The sequence below is a fragment of the Oncorhynchus mykiss genome, chromosome 25 (genome assembly GCF_013265735.2).
Source record: "Oncorhynchus mykiss isolate Arlee chromosome 25, USDA_OmykA_1.1, whole genome shotgun sequence".
Classification (NCBI taxonomy): domain Eukaryota; kingdom Metazoa; phylum Chordata; class Actinopteri; order Salmoniformes; family Salmonidae; genus Oncorhynchus; species Oncorhynchus mykiss.
The window spans coordinates 25,182,508-25,203,368 of record NC_048589.1 but is presented as its reverse complement, the minus strand read 5'-3'; the positions used below and the strand labels follow the sequence as shown (position 1 = coordinate 25,203,368).

The following is a 20,861-nucleotide window of genomic DNA, read 5'->3' as shown; positions in this document are numbered from 1 at the left end:
TGTTATTAGTTTAAGCACACTGTGTTTGTCAATTGTTGGGACTTGTGAAGATCAGATCAAATTTATGCAGAAATCCAGGTAATTCCAAAGGGTTCACATACTTTTTTCTTGCCACTGTAGTTTTGCAAAAAAAATGTTGCTTTTTCATTGTAAGCTCATGTACTTGTGTAGCTGCACTTTTGTTGTCATTTGTTGAAAATGAAGCTATTTTCTGCCTAGTGAGTTGCACTAATGTATTTTCTGTGAAGGAAAACTATAGTTGCACGGCCCTGATCACTCTATGGAAGCAGGTGAAATCAAGAATGTGATCTGCTTTATCGCCTAACGTATTGCACAAGTTGACTGCAGGTATTTACTTAAAAAGTAGCTACAAATATTAAAATGTATCGATAAACATTAAAGAAATAGTTAACAGAATTGACGGTATTAAAAAAGAAATCCTGTGGCTATTTCCAAATACCCTGGTATATACGGTATACCGTCCAAGCCTACTATGTTTTACATTCTCCGTATTGTAATGTTCCATAGGGTCATCCTGTGTGGTACCCTATTGTATTTGAAGTGAAAATGTGGAAAATATCTCTGTGTGCATGCGTGAGAGAGAGAGAGCGAGAAGAAGCAGTCAAGGTACAGAAGCACACTGCACTACCTACTCCCTTTTCAAATCAGCTGTCAGAGTTGCATTGTTACTCCTACACAATAGCATCTGGCCATCAGCTCTGTAAATATTATGTTTATCCTTGTGGAAAAGCAAACCGCCTCCCATTACTGCTTTCAACACAATAATTTCATATGAACAGGACATCCTGGGTTTTTATATCTTTCAAAGTCAAATACAAAACATACAATGAAGACTCAAATGGCTTTCCCTTTGTTTGTTGTGGGTGGTATGAACCAACTGTCATACACATCAAATCCCACACATATGAATTGCTTTATCAATAGCCTGACTTTGATATTTGATAGTATGACAGTTAATTTCTTAATATACAGATGAGCACATAACAATGAGCTTCAGTTTATATGAAAATATGTTTTTTAGTATAAAGCATCTGTATATGAAACTAGCATGATGCACATGTATGACAATTATTTGCAGGTAAACAATCAATAAGAGAAACATGTTTTAATGAGATATCGTCCCTTTGTACAATACAGGTGCATGCAGCTGCATAATACTTGCATTATGCAGTATAGCCTAATATTGTCCATGCTATTTCATATACACACAAAAGTATGTGGACACCCCTTCAAATTAGTGGATTAGGCTATTTCAGCCACACCCGTTGCTGACAAGTGTATAAAATCAAGCACACAGCCATGCAATCGACAAACATTGGCAGTAGAATGGCCCGTACTGTAGAGCTCTGACTTTCAACCTGGCACTGCCATAGGATGCCACCTCTCCAATAAGTCAGTTCGTCAAATTTCTGCCCTGCTAAAGCTGCTCCGGTGAACTGTAAGTGCTGTTATTGTGAGGTGGAAGTCTAAGAGCACCAGCTGCACAGCCACACAAGCTCACAGAACTGGACCGCTGAGTGCTGAAGCGGTAGCACTAAAAATCGTCTGTCCTCGGTTGCAACACTCACTACCGAGTTCCAAACTACCTCTGGAAGCAAAGTCAGCACTATTTGTGCTTTTATTTCCTTTTTCAGCATGTCAATGCCCCCGTGAACAAAGCGTGGTCCATACAGAAATGGTTTGTCGAGATCAGTGTGGACGAACTTGACTGGCCTGCACAAAGCCCTGACCTCAACCCCAAACAACTTTGGGATGAATTGGAACGCTAACTGAAAGCCTGGCCTAATCACCCAACATCAGTGCCCGACCTCACTAATGCTCTTGTGGCTGGCTGAATGGAAGCAAGTCCCGGCTGCAATGTTCCAACATCTAGTGGAAAGCCTTCCCAGAAGAGTGGAGCCTATTATAGCAGAAAAAGGGAGGACCAACTCCATAATTAATGCCCATGATTTTGGAATGAGATGTTCTACGAGCAGGTGTCCACACACGTTTGGTCATGTAGTGTAGCTTGTGACAAAAGCCTCCGTTTCAGATAATGAAATAAGATCGCAGGCTACTTGAAGGTTTAACAATTATGTATTTTAGCTAGTGTTCAAAACACCAGCTCAAGCTTCATCTTCAAAACTGTTAGCAAGGCTTCAAAATTCAAAATTAGGAAGTTCGAAGCCGTATTTTGCAAGACTCTATAGTTACTGCTATGTATAATTTGAACAGACTTCACTCTGACAGTGAGACGTTCAATGAAATACAATTAGTCACAGCCTTCATAAAACCCTAAATACTATTTACCATAATACAGCTATTTATATTTGACATCAAATTAAGTATTCAAATCCTGAATAATCCATTGAATGAATCATTTGACGTGCGCAATAGTTCGTAAAAAAATGTTGAGCCTTTAACTGTAGCAAGTTTTGGGATATATTTAGATGATTGTTGTAACAGACACGGTGGAGACGGAGCAACACGCGCACCCTGTCACACACAGGACTCCGCGCTAGAATGTCAATAGTTGGACGAATGTAAATCTAAAACGTAGATAAATCATGACAGCATTTGAACTTGCATTGCATTTGATATCCATGTGTATATCAAATTTGTATCCTATGAAAACCCGAGAGTAAATAGAACAGATCAAAGTAATTATCAAGTAACTCACCACTTCTCGTTTGACACTGTTCCAAGTGTCAAAGCCTCAGCAAAGGTTATTACCGTGAGTCAATGTACTTTTACTTGACAATTCGTTCCTGTTATCTAATCAAATTGAAAGGTAGCATTTCGTTTTTGACATGGAAGTAGCCTAATTTCGCTCAACAGTCGTATTTCAAGGAAAGACAGAGCGTCTCTATCGCTCGCGGAGCAACAACTGCAGTCTCGATAGAAAAGCAGCAGCAGGTTCTCAGCAAGTCTTCCAAACCGCTAGTCACGTGGAGTAGACCCTAAGTAAATGCAATGTGCATTTTATTTGAGTCTCTAACATAAGTAAACAAATGATTGCCATGATAGGGAATTAAAGTTGTTGAACTTTGAATTAGATTCCTTGCTATGTCCTTCCATATTTCCTTGCTTGGCTTAATATAAAATCTGATATTTTTATTTGATTTATTTAACCTTTATTTAACTAGGCAAGTCAGTTAAAAACTAATTCTTATTTACAATGACGTTTACAATGACGACCTACCAAAATGCATCCTGCTGGAATGGGGCTGGGATTAAAAATAAATAAAACAAAATATAAATTAGGACAAAACACATATATTGACAAGAGAGATAACACTACATAAAGAGAGACCTAAGACAACAACATAACACAGCACAACATGGTAGCAGCACAAAACATGGTACAAACATTATTGGGCACAGACAACAGCACAAGGGAAAATAAGGTAGAGACAACAATGCATCATGCAAAGCAGTCACACTGTCAGTAACATTGTCCGTGATTGAGTCTTTGAATGAAGAGATTGAGATAAAACTGTCCAGTTTGAGTGTTTGTTGCAGCTCATTCCAGTTAGCTGCAGCGATATAAATGTTGTCAATGTGCACACAACATGCCCTCTTTTCCCAATGCCAGCTGTTACCACCCTGCCTGCTGGTGGAGAAGGTGGAAAGCTTCAAGTTCCTCGGCGTACACATCACTGACAATCTGAAATGGTCCACCCACACAGACAGTGTGGTGAAAAGGCACAACAGCACCTCTTCAACCTCAGGAGGCTGAAGAAATGTGGCTTGGCCCCCTACTTTTACAGATGCACAATTGAGAGCCTGTTGTCGGGCTGTATCACTGCCTGGTACGGCAACTGCACTGCCTGCAACTGCAGGGCTTTTCAGAGGGTGGTGAGGTCTGCCCAATGCATCACCGGGGGCACACTGCCTGCCCTCCAGGACAACAACAGCACTCAATGTCATAGGAAGGCCAAAACGATCATCAAGGACATGAACCACGGCCTGTTCACCCCGCTACCATCCAGAAAAAGCGTATATCTCAATACCATCAGACTCTTAAATAGCCATCACTAGCCGGCTACCACCCACTTACTCAAGCCTGCACCTTAGAGGCTGCTGCCCTATATACATAGACATGGAATCACTGGCCACTTTAATAATGGAACACTAGTCACTTTAATAATGTTTACATACTGCTTTACTCATCTCATATGTAATAAGTGTATTCTATTTTACTGTATTTTAGTTAATGCCACTCCGACATTGCTCGTACTAATATTTATATATTTCTTAATTCCATTATATTACTTTTAGATTTGTGTATTGTTTTCAATTGTTAGATACGACTGCACTGTTGGAGCTAGGAACACAAGCATTTCGCTACACCTGCAATAACATCTGCTAAATATGTGTTTGTGACCAATACAATTTTACTTGATATGGTGTGTTCATTCCCATAGCCATGCCAACAGCATGCTGTTCTATAGGATTTCCCACACAATGTGCTGTTTGTCAGATTTTCTGCTTGGCTAAGTGAGTCACCAGATTCCTTAGAGACCTCTAACTAATAACTATTTTCCTGACAGTTTCTCTTTTATACACTGAAGACAGGGAGAACCGGCTTACAGTGTTTTCACTCACTTTGGTGCAATTTTCACAAGTATGTGGTACATTTTGACAACTCTAGGCATAAAAATCTAAACAGATGACCAAAATGACTCACATTTTTAATTGACTGAGTACAACAAACAAATTCACAAAGTAATTTGTTCACTGCACAAAATCACTCTTTGAATTTGGATCTCAGTATCTGCTTGTCAAAATGTAATATTCACTTTATGATTTTCTTGTAATTTGTAAACAGTACAACTAATTAGAACTGTAAGTCGGGAACTCTTTCTAGAGCTACAACCTGCTGATCACTGACGATATCATGATTCAACCTTGTTTTTCTTCCAGAGTTCCCAGTTGCCTTGAAACCACCATTAATCCAGAAAATGCCAGACTTTGATGACAAAATTTGCCCATGAAGGACCGCCGCACCACCTTCCTGTTCAAGTGAGCACAGCACAACAAGGTGAGTCCAAAAATGTCTTGTATGTCGCTGAATACATGATGTAATATGCCAGGGAGATATATATACTGTAGCTAAGAAAGTAATACTAAGTGTATGTTGTGTAGTAAGCTGTTAGCACTGTACATTTCAAAAGTGCTGAACAAATAGTTATATTGACTACGTCCGTCCTAGCTCGCTCATGAATGTCTTCATCAAAATTACGGATTGCCTCTTATAAGCTTGTCGTCCCTTTATGCCATTTTCAGTAGAAACCAGATTTGTTTAAGCAAGTCAGCCATATCTGCTGTTTTCTTTAAAGGCAGTAAACCAGGAAGCCTGTGGGAGGAGGCTCTGTCCAATCTCAGCATGGAGAAAGCCATGCAATTGTTGTGGGTAGTGGCGACCCGTCATTCAGGGCCGTTTCCCTGCCAGACAAGGCTCCTCTGATTGCCAGGTGTAGCAGTGGTAAGTTGTTGGGACTGCGGTTGGGACTTTGCTTTTGGGACAGCTTTATGTAGGCCCTAACAGCTTGTGGGCATCATTGTCACCATTCTAGTGCAATTCATGTATTGTTTAGTGTTGTGTTGTGGCTTTGCTGGCATGCACTGAGAAGGCGAAAAGAGCTGAAGAGAGTGGAAGGAGCGAGAAGGTAGTGTAAGGAAGGTCCATCCGCCAGTCCTGGACCAAGGTTGTGCTGGACTGGCCAGTGCAGGGAAAGGTGGAAGTGGAGAGGGAGGTATGGCAGTTCTTCCCTTATTGTAGTTCTTCCAGGAGCCAGTAAATATCCGCAAAGCCTTTAGCCAAATTATAATTTGGAGCTCTGTCATCACCATCTTTAGCATCATCTTGCTCTGAGGTTGCCTTCGTAACTGTGGGTTTGTTTTCCCAGTTTGGTGCATCTTTCGATGGATTACCATGTTGGTCGATTGAGTGTTAAGACTCACACAAAGGTTTAAAAAATTAAAGTTGGTTGCCCCCAAAATAGTCCAGGCAGACATCAAATCAAATTTTGTCGCATGGACCGAATACAACAGATGTAAACCTTTCAGGGAAATGCTTACTTACAAGCCGTAACCAACAATGCAGTTAAAAATATATATTAAAAAAATACCTAAAAAATGCAAGAATAAGATATAAAAGTAACAAATAATTCAAGAGCAACAGTAAAATAACAATAGCGAGGCTATATACAGGGGGTACTGGTACAGAGTCAATATGCGGGGGCACCGGTTAGTCGAGGTAATTGAGGTAATATGTACATGTAGGCAGAGTTATTAAAGTGACTATGCATAGATAATAACAGAGAGTAGCAGCAGTGAGCAGTGTAAAAGAGGAGGGGGGGGGGAAAATGCAAATAGTCTGTGCAGCCATTTGATTAGATGTTCAGGAGTCTGTTTAGAAGCCTCTTGGACCTAGACTTGGCGATGCCATGCGGTAGCAGAGAGAACAGTCTATGACTAGGGTGGCTGGAGTCTTTGATACTTTTGACACCGCCTGGTATAGAGGTCCTGGGTGACAGGAAGATTGGCCCCAGTGATGTACTGGGCCGTACGCACTACCCTCTGTAGTGCCTTGCGGTCGGAAGCCGAGCAGTTGCCATAACAGTGATGCAACCAGTCAGAATGCTCTCGATGGTGCAGCTGTAGTACCTTTTGAGGAACTGAGGACCCATGCCAAATCTTTTCAGCACCACACGGCCAGGTCTCTATGGCTGCCGGAATGGCTCATCTGGAGGAGTCGAGAACTATCAGAAGGGGTCATAGGGAAGACAGGAGGTGCACCGTGAAGGCAGGGTGTGCTGTGGTGGCGGGAGGTATATCATGGAGTTGCGCTGTGGAGAACACATTTCAAACATGACTTTCATTTTCACTCCGTGACAAGAGTCATTATAAACAAAGCCACAAGAGGGTAGAACACATCTCAATGTTGCATGATAGAGGGAGGTAGCTGCAGAAACAATGAAATGGTTTAGTCGATTTCCTCACTGGTAGCCATGGGAGTGGCGAGGGAGTGACGAGGGAGGGGTGATGGTGACCGAAAATGAGAGAGGTGCGGTGAGAGGGGTGATGGTGGACAAGAAGGTGAGAGGAGCCGCAAGGGAGGATTGAAGGGGGAAAGTGTCTGAGAAGGTGAGAGGAGCGGCGAACGGAGGGGTGATAGTGGGCGAGAAAGCGAGAGGCACAGTGAGGGAGGAGTGGTGTTATTGGCCGAGAGGACTGGCGAGGGAGGAGGGGTGTTAGTGGCCGAGAAGGCAAGAGGAGTGGCGAGGGAGGAAGAAAAGAAGATAGTGGCTGAGAAGGCAAGAGAAGCCGCCATAAAGGCGAGGGGAGCCGCCATAAAGGCGATGGGAGCCGCCATAAAGGCGAGGGGAGCCGCCGGTAGCGGTGTTTTGCTATGTCTTCCGTTTCTCCTAAATGAAAGGGAGAGAAGAACAAGTCTGGGTACGCCGAGGGCGGAACCACAGTAATTGACCCCGGCAGTGAGGCAGCATGCTGGACCAGTCACAGGTGCCATCGTGCGTGGTGAGGTGACTGACATGGAAACCAGATCGAGAACAAATCTACAGGGTTATTACATCTGCTTTTCAATGGCTCAGCATAAACTTGCAGTACGGGCTGTTTGTTAGGCAGGTTTTGCTGGCAGCGCCACTTCAGTAAGTCAAATTACGGGTATGTGTAAATGTACTGAGCGAAATAACGGTGATTCAGATATAAAGTGCTGAGCACAAGCACTTATAGTCCTAGATATGTAATATATTTTTTATCGTTTGCAGTCATAGAACTGAACTAAGGTAGGTCAAGATCAATATATTACTTATTCAGATCTGTAGTAGGATTATGTTAAACTGGAAACCACAGAGAAGAAAAGTGCAAACTGGTACCAATACACTGACCCAAAGGAATAACAGACTTGAAATTAAAAATCTTGCTTGGCATACCACTGCAAAATAATAAAATAAGAATGCTCCATATTTCTCTGGCCTTCAAAGCTTCCCCTGGACCAATTTCCAATAGTTTACATGGTTTTGTTTTGCGTTCGTTGAATTAATTCACATTTTGACCCGGTGAGTCTTGGGAGTCTACTGAGACTCACTTTATTATTGTTCATGCCTCTGCAATATGATTTACTGTGGCTTTATTATTGCTAGTAAATTTTAAGCTGTACGTTGTATAGTAAAGGTTTGCTGCTCTATCCCTGGGCCAACTGGGACAGTACAATGTAACGACAGGGATATAGTAGAGTTACTGTATGTCTCTATGGTACTCCACTCTGACAGACTCAAACTAAGGAATCATATTTTCTCCCATGTGGAATAAGTGTGTGTGTGTGTGTGAGTGTGATAGAAAGAGAGAGAGTCTAGGGCAGGGGTATTCAACTCTTATCGTACGAGGTCCGGAGCCTGCTGGTTTTCTGTTTTACCTGATAATAAATTGTACCCACCTTATGTCTAGGGGGTTAGAGAGGGGCATTAGGTATTTCTGCCGGCGAGTCTGGGAATTTGGGCAGCTGTGTATCTCTGGGGAGAGACTGGGATTTGGGCAGCTGTGTATCTTTGGGGAGAGACTGGGATTTGGACAGCTGTGTGACTCTGGGGAAAGACTGTGATTTTGGCAGCTGTGTGTTTCTGGGAAGAGACTGATTTGGGCAGTCGTGTATCTCTGGGGAGAAACTTGGATTTGGGCAGCTGTGTGTCTCTGGGGAGAGACTAGGACTTGGGCAGCTGTGTGTCTCTGGGGAGAGACTGGGATTTGGGCAGCCGTGTGTCTCTGGGGAGAAACTTGGATTTGGGCAGTGGTGTGTCTCTGGGGAGACTTGGATTTGGGCAGCCGTATGTCTCTGGGGAGAGACTTGGATTTGGGCAGCTGTGTGTCTCTGGGAGAGACTGGAATTTGGGCAGTGGAGTCGATGAAAGAAACAAAACACAAAAGCTCAACTTATCACTCAAACTGTAGGAGAGGATTTCTCAATAAGTTGAAAAACAGAGAGCGGTTATTGCTCAATTCTGTAAGATATTGTTAATAGGTGTTTTGGACACCTATAGGCCTGGAATTTCATGGTTTTAGGGGCAATGCCATTTGGCCTTCAAGGGCTGCCCAATCTGTCAGGGCACTAAGGCCATTAACCAAAATAGCTAATTAAATGTATTTGAAAAGAAAAACTTGTGTATGTAAATTATCTTTTTCAGGACCCTGTCTTTCAAAGATAATTCGTAAAAATCCACAGATCTTCGTTGAAAAGGGTTTAAATACTGTTTCCCATGCTTGTTCAATGAATCATAAACAATTATGTTTAGCCTCGGAGGAGGAGGCTACACCTGTAGACCAGTAGTTAAGACACAAACAGCTTACAGACAGACAATTAAGGTCACAGTTATGAAAACTTAGGACACTAAAGACGCCTTTCTACTGACTCTGAAAAACACCAAAAGAAAGATGCCCAGGGTCCCTGCTCATCTGTGTGAACGTGCCTTAGGCATGCTGCAAGGAGGTATGAGGACTGCAGATGTGGCCAGGGCAATAAATTGCAATGTCTGTACTGTGAGACGCCTAAGACAGCGCTACAGGGAGACAGGATGGACAACTGATCATCCTTGCTGTGGCAGACCACGTCTAACAACACCTGCACAGGATCCGTACATCCGAACATCACACCTGCGGGACAGGTACAGGATGGCAACAACAACTGCCCGAGTTACACCAGGAATGCACAATCCCTCCATCAGTGCTCAGACTGTCTGCAATAGGCTGAGAGAGGCTGGACTGAAGGCTTGTAGCCTGTTGCAAGGCAGGTCCTCACCAGACATCACCAGCAACAACGTCGCCTATGGGCACACACCCACCATCGCTGGACCAGACAGGACGGGCAAAAAGTGCTCTTCACTGACGAGCCACGGTTTTGTCTCACCATGGGTGATGGTCGGATTCGCGTTTATCGTTGAAGGAATGAGCGTTACACCGAGGCCTGTACTCTGGAGCAGGATCGATTTGGAGGTGGAGGGTCCGTCATGGTCTGGGGCGGTGTGTCACAGCATCATCGGACTGAGCTTGTTGTCATTGCAGGCAATCTCAACGCTGTCCCTCATGTGGTACCCTTCCTGTAGGCTCATCCTGACATGACCCTCCAGCATGACAATGCCACCAGCCATACTGCTCGTTCTCTGCATGATTCCCTGCAGGACAGGAATGTCAGTATTCTGCCATGGCCAGCAAAGAGCCCGGATCTCAATCCCATTGAGCATGTATGGGACCTGTTGGATCGGAAGGTGAGGGCTAGGGCCATTCCCACCATAAATGTCCGGGAACTTGCAGGTGCCTTGGTGGAAGAGTGGGGTAACATCTCACAGCAAGAACTGGCAAATCTAGTGCAGTCCATGAGGAAATCGACTGCACTACTTAATGCAGCTGGTGGCCACACCAGATACTGACTGTTATTTTTGATTTTGACCCCCCCTTTGTTCAGGGACACATTATTAGATTTATGTTAGTCACATATCTGTGGAATTTGTTCATTTCATGTCTCAGTTGTTGAATCTTACGTTCATACAAATATTTACACATGTTAAGTTTGCTGAAAATAAACACAGTTGACATTGAGAGGACATTTCTTTTTTTGCTGAGTTCACATGTACATACATAATTAGCCTACAGGTCGAAGTGTAGGTGATAGGTGATTACAACCTGTAATGTCCAGAACGATTCTGACATGTGGGGGGTGTCTACTTTGGAGAATCTCAAATATAAAATATTTTGATTTGTTTTTTTGGTTACTACGTGATTCCATGTGTGTTATTTCGTAGTTTTGATGTCTTCACTATTGTTCTACAATGTAGAAAATAGTAAAAATAAAGAAAAACATTGGAATGAGTACAGGTGTGTCCAAACTTTTGACTGGTACTGTATATAGATATATATATATATATATATATTGGCTAAATGCCAGTCATGTCTGACAAATATAATGTAGGATCATTAATAATATCTAAAGGCTTGATTCAGTCAACATACTTGAAACACTGTTTGTTCTAATAGGAGAGAAAGGCCAGTACTTGATGTGCACTGCAACATCACCCACCTTGCAATCTGAGTGGAGTCAGTCAACATTTTGAAACTATTTAACCAACCATAAACGTAATTGTTTAAAACCTGGGCAATTGACATTTTATGAGGCATATCGTACCGTGTTCCAACTACAGGAATGGTAAGGGGATTATTTCATAAACACTTCCTCATATGCCATTGAAACCATTAGGGCCTATTTCTCTCATGTTTCTGTCACGTTTGTTGCTTCTTTAGATCTTCCCTCCATCTACATTTCTGAAGGATATTTTCATCTCTGTCATATGAAACCGCTCTCAGTTGCGGTGCACTTTTGAGAATGACGTTTTCCCACGAATTGCGTTTTGGAACATTTGCTGAGTTTATAATGTGAAGAAATCGCCTAAAAGTTTATCAACATTTTAAGCTAAACGTTCTGTTGCATCAGCCTCATTGCTTTTATTTATTTTTTGCATGGTGGTTGTATTATTTTGGGATCTATCACTTCCCATAACTGTCCGAAAAGTACAAGTTGACCAATAGAATAGGTCAGGGTTTTACTTCATTATATCCGTTTTCGCTTCTTGTGGTCAATTTGCAGTTTGCAAATGATTTGTAATTATGTTCCGGCCCTCTGAACATCTGCTCAGGAACAAATATCGGCCAATGGCTGAATCTAGTTAATGATCCCTGGAATAGGTCAACTTTTGTACTATGGGGGATAGTAAATGTACATAGGCTAGTGCTTTTGCTGTTCTTTACTCATCTTGTTGGCTGACAAAAAGTAAAATGTGGATAGTTCTAACATCAACAATATGCGGCTCGGAATTCAATAAGATGGTTGCTCGTCGTTACATCCCGATGTGTCTGTCTTCACTTGTAGCCTACTTCGGAGCTGTGATGCCTGTGAGAAGGATCCGATCACATCATGGGCATTGGCTAATAAGAATTGAGATATCTGAGTGAGAGCCATGTGAGTGAGAGGTGCTTCGGAGGAGGCTACGCCAATTGGCAGCCGGGAGAAGGGAATTATAATTATTATATTCAGCACAAGGGCCACTTTTTTTTTTAGAGGGCCACACAAGGGGTCATTGACGGCCACAGCTGCCGATACCGCAGGGAAATTTGAATCCTGATCCACTGTATCCATCTGTCTTATATAACTTTGTGAGAGGTTAAGGAGCAGTATTGCAGACCCTATCACTCCCTCTCTCTGGGTTCCATCACCCTGAGCCTGCTTTTGCCCCTCCCACACACAAACCCGTCACACACACACACACCTCACAGTGGAAAACAAACATCCTTCCTCCCCATGACATCACTGTGTTGGAGCTGGGCTCAAGGTGAGTAGGGTGTGGAGGGAGAACAAGGCACCCCAGTCCCTGTGGAGCAGGGTAAACAGGGAGTGGGGTAGCAGAATGGCCAGACCCTCTGCTCTGCTCCTAGCCTCTCATGTCCCCATGCAGCCAGATGGCTGCCCGCACATCCTCTCAACACACACACACACAGCACTCAGTCATCTGACTGATCAAATGATCCATTCAAGCAGGGCATTCATGTGGCTTGTTGTTTATTCAATCAGTATGATGAGTTGAAATCATGGTCATTGCAGTGAAATATGATTACATCAGATGCATGAGAACATAGGTATTTTATGATCTGATGGGTGGGAGAGTAGGACATCAGATCTGCATGTAAGATTCACATATATAGTTTACAGCGGATGACGGCTTTATTTCCACTGTGTGTTTGGTTGTGTACCTCTTTGAACCAAACAGTGGGAGTACATCAAACAACAACATGTTTTATTTGATTTCACCAGAGTGCTTTACTGGCTCTTGTTAGAGATGGAGTTTGTTCAAGAAGTCCCTCTGCATTTCCAACAGAATTGGGAGATGTGTATGTGATGGTGTGTGACGGTGTGTGTGTGTGTGTGTGTCCAATATGCATACGCAAATCAATTTCTTACGATTCAAGTCAACCTATGTGAAGTGAACAGTAAGCTGGTTTGTGAAGCCATTAATGTCCCAACCATTTAATGACTTTAAAAAGGAGAGAGCCAGGCTGAATGTCTGTGATACGTTACCCCATAGCCAAACCATTTCTTTGTGTCACCAACTGGGTTGTGACCTGACTTGCATGATGAAAAACCAAAGGTGACAAAAACATTGTTGTTTTCAGAGACCTTTTCCTGTATTCTGCATGTTGTCTACCCATTTCCATGCTTCCCTGCTCGAGGACGTCTCAGTTTAATACCCAATCATAATATTTGTATAAAACACCACACTCACTTGAAGTAATTAAGCTCTGTTGAAGCTTGCAGAATTGGATCATATTCAGTATGGCAATACGACTGTGCATTCCTAAAGAAAACAATGTTCAGAGTGAAAGTCCAGTATGCTTTACAACTACATTAGTTGTAAATGCATACATTAGGAAGAAATAGGACAGAGTATGTGCACATACATACACTGGCTATGTGCAGGTGCTAGATATCCCACTATGTTATAGAAATCATGTTTATCAGAAAGAATCTGCACTCCAATATAAACTCACAAATGAGTTTGAACATTATCACAATAAAACACATCTGGGAGAATTTCCATGTATTGCAGAGCAATTACATACAGTATAGGCCTACTGAACAGTGGGGCACCACATTGCAGCGAAGAACTGATGTTAAACTGGAAGAAAGCTTTACATGTTGCCAGTGAGAAACATAAAACACTTGTTAAAGTTAATCATCTGTCCCCATTTGATTAGAAAAAAACAAGAGTTAATTAAAGAAAGAGTGTGGTTGCGGGGAAGAGGAAGTGTTTTGACCAGTGCTGCAATTTGATTCCATTTTAATTGAGCAAAACCAGAAAAAACAGATTTCCCACATTTTGACCTTCACTAGTAGGCCTATTGTGACCTAAGGTCAACAACACACTTCCTTGAGCTTAAAATATCACAGCTGTGTACTACTATTTGTATTTCTTTCCTTGTATAGCCTACTTCCCTTCATAACGACCATTATTGATAGTTAAACTGGATAGCTGTCCACCATATTACTTCTGCATAACAAGCTCTATTAGATCAGTGGTCCTATAGGAAAGGAAACAAGGAGAGGAAGCGACATACAATGTGGTGCATCTCAAATCAAAAGCTGGTTCTCTCCTCGTCTCCTTCCCTTGATCTAAAAACAAATACAGTAGGTTAAAGCAAATGAAAGGATATGAGGAGAGGCCTCTTTAGACTAATGAGACGCACCCTCCCAAAGAGTTATCTCCTCAAATTCCCTCTCACCTGCAGTGCATAGTGCCAACACTGCGAAAACCATTCATCTCTCTCGCTTTGCCTGAAGGCAGCAGTTTAACTCAGACGTGAAACCTGGAATTTCAGAGGAATAGTCCTGCCTGTATCAAACACGTCTTGCAGTAGATTACTACTTCTACAGTGTTAGCTAAATGTGCTACGATGCATCCATCATTAGTTATCACTAGGGACGTGACCAAGAAAACCTCACAACAGTAGTCTGTTATAGCCAATGTACTCCTCTAATAGCCAATGTACTCCTCTAACAATCAAACTGTTCGGGAAGAATGAGATCCTAAGAAGATCTCACTGTCTATACAACACAGTTCTTATGATGGCTTTTCCTCTGGTGTCCCTGTTTCAATGGCAGACACCTAATTTTCAATATGTCACACCAGTCACCAGTCATTTTGGGGCGGCAGGGTAGCCTAGTGGTTAGAGCGCTGAACTAGTAACCGCAAGGTTGTGAGTTCAAACCCCCGAGCTGACAAGGTACAAATCTGTCGTTCTGCCCCTGAACAGGCAGTTAACCCACTGTTCCCAGGCCGTCATTGAAAATAAGAATTTGTTCTTAACTGACTTGCCTGGTTAAATAAAGGTAAAATAAAAATAAAAATTCAGCTGAAGGTATAGGCTTTACATCTCCCTGTCCCCAGCAGGCAGCAAGCCACTCAGTTCTGCCCCCTTTATTGTTTTGCAGCCAGATAACTGGCCTGCCAGCTAATTTAGCAGACCAATAGCCAGACAGCCCCTGGGTTTAACAAAGAGCTGAGGATCCAATGTCCGATTTGGTCTTTATTGCAGGTGTCACATTGAGATGTTCTCATATCCACACTGCAGGGGGCTAACGTGACACAGGGTGCTGGAACCGGGATGAATGGTGGAGACTGAACTTATTTCCTACTATGTTTTGATGGAGGGGGCTGTTAGAGGTTTCTGGATGTGAAGGGGCAGATCATTCATCATAGATCATTGGAAATAGATGATCTGACACAGGGGAGAGTATAGACCCAGGAGGTGGTTGGCTTTGACAACTTGAATAAATGTTTGAGTCAATGTTTGACTCATTCTCAAAAACTGAAAAGGTGCTTTTTAAAGGGAGTCGCTCTTTAATGACAACGCAATCACTGTATTTACTAAGGCAGCATCTGGACAACAATAAAAACATGTTTCCCCAATAAGGGAAGTATTGTAAGATGTGAAATAATTTACCAGTTCCATAGAATGACTGTTTTTAATTGATCACTGGTTTGTCTATACTGGTCTGGTGTAGGTCTATTGATGTAGTCATGAGGGAATGCAAGCAGTACACACATTGGAAACAACTCAATGAGTGGGAGTGTGTGGAGAAAGCTGAATATCTCCAGCCAGCTGATAACAGAAGTTAAGAATGTTGATTAACTTATCTAAAGTCAGGTCTGATATGTAGAATAACCTACAAGAAAAACAATGCTATACATGTAGATGTTTCATAACAAACTAGCTTACCAGTACCATTTGCTTTCTAGGCTAACATATTTTTCAACCATCGATTGTCAGTCAAGTTCCAATGAGTCAACCCTTATGTCCATTACCTTAACCAGGTATGAAGACATTACCTTAACCAGGTATGAAGACAGCTGAGATATGAGTCTTAGAACATAAAGAACAGTGGAAGACAGCTGAGATATGAGTCTTAGAACATAAAGAACAATGGAAGACAGCTGGCACATCAGTGGTTACAAGAGGTGTGAGATGTTCAGTGTGTCATTGAATCCAAGCAGTTTAAATGATTTAAAATCACTTCAAACTCAACTGAGTAGTTTCTTTGAGCGTCCTACTCCTTCTGCTCTTATCGTGGTGGACGTCACCCCGTTGTCCCATGAGGTCACGGGAGTTTCTTGACACTAGGGGGAGTGGCGACTGGTTGAGGACAGCCACTTCCCATTCAGCTTCACACACAAACAATGGAAATACTCCCTCTGGAGAAGACCCAGGGAATGTCGTCGGGATAGGTGCCTCGTTTTGAGATGAGGACAGATGCATGCAGAAGATTCAACACACATGCATATACACCGATCGTAAGCGCACGCTCTCTCATACATGCAAGTGCTTTAGTTAAGAGAGACATGCTCCAAACATCTTAAATAAACAATGAAAAATGCAAATGTGCATTGAATAGTTCTTGAAATGCTATTGATACATCTAGTAGAAGGACAGGATGTTCCTGTAGATGTCATTGTTCCCAGAGCTACAACAGTAACACCACACACCTCAGCACTGGATTGGAGGGTGGATACCGTACCAGTTGACAAGCAGAGGGATACTGAATAAAATTGCCCAAGAGGGCTCTCTCAACTGTCACCATAAAGGATTTGACATGCTCAGATATTACTGTGATGCCATGAACATGCTAGACTACGGAACGCTACACATTTTGTTTTCTAACAGTACCGCATGATGTGCATGTTGACAATTTTAACAAAAAAACAAAATGTAGAATCACAATGTATAAATCAAGAGACATACCCTGACACACCAACCCTCTCACCATGTATCCCCCATGTCACCTGTCTGAGTCACAGCCCACCACCCCTCTCTACAAGATGCCAAGACACCATGGGCACCAGGTGGCCGGGAGTGCCATCTCCATGGCAACCCTGTCTCCCTGACGCGGTGGGGATCGGCCACCAAAAGCCTGGGTACAGAGATGGACGGTAACACTAAACATTTAATCTCCCCATCAATCTGCCGCTATGTTTCTGATGGATGCCAAGTAACGATGGAAGCTCCTTTAAGAACAGCGAGTGACCTTTAGAGTAGTTTGGCTCCAGTCCTGGATGTGACTGCAGCAGAGGGTGGAATAGGGGATGGTTACATACTGTCCTCTGGTGGAGACAGGCAACCTTCACCCCATTTCAATTGTTACAGAAAAGGAAAATTCAATACTGTAGCTTTATAGCGAGTATTCTGGATGTTTTCTGGTCTGTAATTTGTGATCACTGACTCAATGTTTGAATAAATAGTAAGGAGAGGGCTTCTACTTACTGTCAGCAGCATATCAGCATTTCAATTTAAAATCAGTGTCCATGTTATTCTGTATAACAATGGTCTACGAACACATAACATGTCCTCAATTGGAATACAATATTATAACTGAAACTTCCTTAATTAAAAACGTTTATTTTTTTTTAAATAAATGCATTTTTTTTACAGTCTGAAAACAGCCGGCCATGCACTGCTGCTCTGGACATTGGAGGCAAACAACTGTTATAGGAGGAAAAAACGAGGCTAAGTTCGCTTCTTTTACTTCAGTTCACTTACGGCCCGTTTGTCTCAAACTCCAAGGTCTACTTTAACAAAAAGTGTCTCCTTCATACCAAAAATATTATTCAATTAAAAGCTACAATAGTTATCAAATCTGAAAATGAAGTGATACATTTTTGAAAAGGCACTGAACAGCAGAGTAAGGGTTTGGCAGCCTAGGGATGTGTCATTGGTGGTAGTTTACAGAGCTAGAGAGAAAGATCAGTGCCAAACAAAATGCAAGAAAATAGAATAGCAATGTAATTCAGCTTATAGGAGAGGCAACAAGAAAATAGAATAGCAATGTAATTCAGCTTATAGGAGAGGCAACAAGAAAATAGAATAGCAATGTAATTCAGCTTATAGGAGAGGCAACAAGAAAAAAGTACATTGAAAAGCCCTTTTATCAATGTTTGGGTAATAATATCTAGTGTGAGAAATCTGAATTAAATCCCAAACAACCTGGAGTTTGAGACTAGTGATATCTTCATATATATATCTATATCATGTTAAACTCAATAAGACCGTAACATTGGCAGGCACACATTTTCATACTACACAATGTTGACAGATGGCTTTCCCTCTCTTTTCTGCAAACAAAAACACACTTCCCCAAAAAAACAAGAAAAAAAAAGCAGCAACAAAAGAACTGTACAATTCTATAAAACCTGTGTTTTTACATTAGTTACAAAAAACTAATACTTCATTTAATGTTCGTTCATACAGAGGGCAAAGAAAAAAAAGACTTTGCATAATTAATTCTTCAAACTTGGTGACCTGTTGCTGGTGCGTAATAATGATAATGATGCTGAATAATAACACTATATGGTGTAAGATAAAGAATGGCATTTAAAAAAAGAGGCTGCACTTGGGAATGCTGTTATTAAATGGTAGTATCCCTCCAGCTGTACTACACACGCACAATGCATTTGCAAGGGTCTGAGTCTCAAGGCAGAGCGGAGGTCTTTCCTTCATGCTGTGGACGCTGGACAACCCTATATGGCTGGCAGTATGTATCTGAGCCAAATCATTTGGGCACCACATGTTCCATGACAACATTCTTACTTACATTTTCAGTAATTGCCTCAGAACTTGCCCATGATACCCATTAAAATTCCATCTCAAACAGAGTATCCTTGAGTGACCCCTTCAACCTTGAGAGTAGCTATGAGAACTAGGCATGGTTATTCAGCAGTTTACAGATAAGAAACTACAGGACATTCACCCTGCTTGAGCTCCTGTTGTGCTGACATGTTAACTAATGCAGACAAGAGAAGCGCTACAGTAGGTGTATACCAAGGCTGTTTAAACTCTCCAAGCACACTTGTTAGCTGTTGTATGTAGTGTTTCACACAGAGGATAGGAGACACTCACTGGAGGTATGCTCAGACAAAAAGAACAATGAATTGAACTACAGCTTATTCATTAAGGGATGCGCTACAGACTCCCCTAACCCTAATTCTACACTTAACTATTACCCTAACTGTTACCTCAGCAAGGAATTGCTTATCAACAGATAGCATGGCCATCTGTAGAGCATCCACAGATGGAAAATCCAGACTATCCAAATAAAGTGTGACCAGGGATCATACATATACTGGAGAAGTGCTTACTGCGGAAGTGTGACTTCATATGGACTAGTTAGATCAAAGTGAGAATCCTTCATCGAGTGGAGAGGACACAGTGCCCAATTCTCTCCATGAGCTCTGCGTTCCTTAGCCTTTCCTTAACGACGGAAGGAAATGACCTCACATCACTTCCTGTCTCTGCTGAGAAAGTAAAAGCGTGTCACTGTTTTGCCGATACTCTTACTCTGCGGATTACTACGGCCTATAGTCACACCAGACTGAGTGAATGTGGATGTACAATACGTGAGAGTGAGGTGGCACTCTGCAGCATAAATTAGACAGTATCATAACACAGGATGTCAGGCAGTACACAAACCACAACACACCACTTCAAAGACCCCGAACAGTACCACACCTCACCAAAATGACAACAATAAAACAAAACAGGGATAAATAAATAATGTGATTCTTCATACGAACTGATATATGGTTTTGTGGGCTGGTCGGATTACGATGAGGTTGAAGGGTCAATTTGATCAGTTCCTTCAGGGGAGTCAGAGTAGAAGGGGGGATTAAGAAATAGTCTTTGGAATGGAGAGGTCTCCTGATGACATGTGATAGGTTCTCATGGACCTAGCTTTGTGATAGCTGCTTGAGGAAGAGGCTGCTGTCCCCAGTGCATTGGAGAGGGATGGGTGAGTGGAGAGGGGTCATGGGAGGGGGACGACTCCCAACTTCCTGTCAAATAATGTGGGCGATGGGGGAGCCACAGGCAGGGTTTGGAGTTAGTCTGGGCTGCAGCGTTGCGCAGAATATTAGTGTTAATGCAACAAAAATAAAGGGCATCAGCTTCTTAACAACAATGGCAATAATGGGTGGCTGCATTGGGCTCTAAAGCATGGTTCCATTTAAAACCACCAAAACTTTATAACAAATAAAATAAACCCATTTGATTTAGCCACCACCCTCCCTCCCCTCTTTACCCTAAACTCTGACCCAGGGGGTCAAGTAGTCAGACTCAGACCCAGCCGCTGGTCAGCTTGTAGAACATCTCCTCGTCCAGAGACTCGTTCTGGTCTTTGGCGCGCGTGGACAGGAAGATGTAGCCTCCGATGAACTCATGTACCACCTTACAGTCCACCTCCGCACATATGAAAGCCAGGCTAGGCTCATCTGCAAACTCCACCGTCACCTAGGGCCACAGAATGATCACACAGTTAAAACTATAGGAATCTACAACAGAGAACAGAGATTCTCCTTTTAAAATGTACTAACCATGTGAAATGCCAAGCCAAGATGAAGCTAAAACAAAATTGGTGGTATCTGTTCAGAGTATTAAATGCCTCGTCTTTAAAACAGTTTATTTTTCTGGTCTATAAGCTGAAATCCATACCATCTTGATCTCCCAGTTGACATTCCACTGCTTCATGTTGGCAAACCTCCAGGTCTTGATGGCGTCTCCGGTGCTGGCATCCATCCGGATGAGACGGTTGTAGGTGATGCCAATCAGCTCGTCCCTCTTCCCACCCTGGAATCTGTCAATTACAGAATTCCAAGTGAGCTCACTGCTTGGAATGTGCTTATTGGAAGTAATAAGCTTATTGATTTTCAACCATGCATCTTTGAAATCTGACAAAATCTCTGTTTGCTGTA

At 42.4% G+C, this 20,861-nt stretch overlaps 1 protein-coding gene across 7 annotated transcripts in view; it reads right to left on the bottom strand.

The window, feature by feature from the left end:
* Positions 1 to 17,501: 17,501 nt before the first annotated feature.
* Positions 17,502 to 20,861, bottom strand: part of LOC110504215 (fermitin family homolog 2) — a 67,709-nt gene continuing 64,349 nt past the window's right edge. For all 7 annotated transcript variants that reach the window (XM_036963023.1, XM_036963021.1, XM_036963019.1 and 4 more), the window contains 2 exons: positions 20,602 to 20,743; positions 17,502 to 20,400 (listed from right to left, as the gene is read on the bottom strand). In XM_036963023.1, the coding sequence (XP_036818918.1) occupies positions 20,227 to 20,400; positions 20,602 to 20,743 (316 nt within the window). In that variant the 3' untranslated portion in view covers positions 17,502 to 20,226. The remainder of the gene's footprint in view (positions 20,401 to 20,601; positions 20,744 to 20,861) is intronic.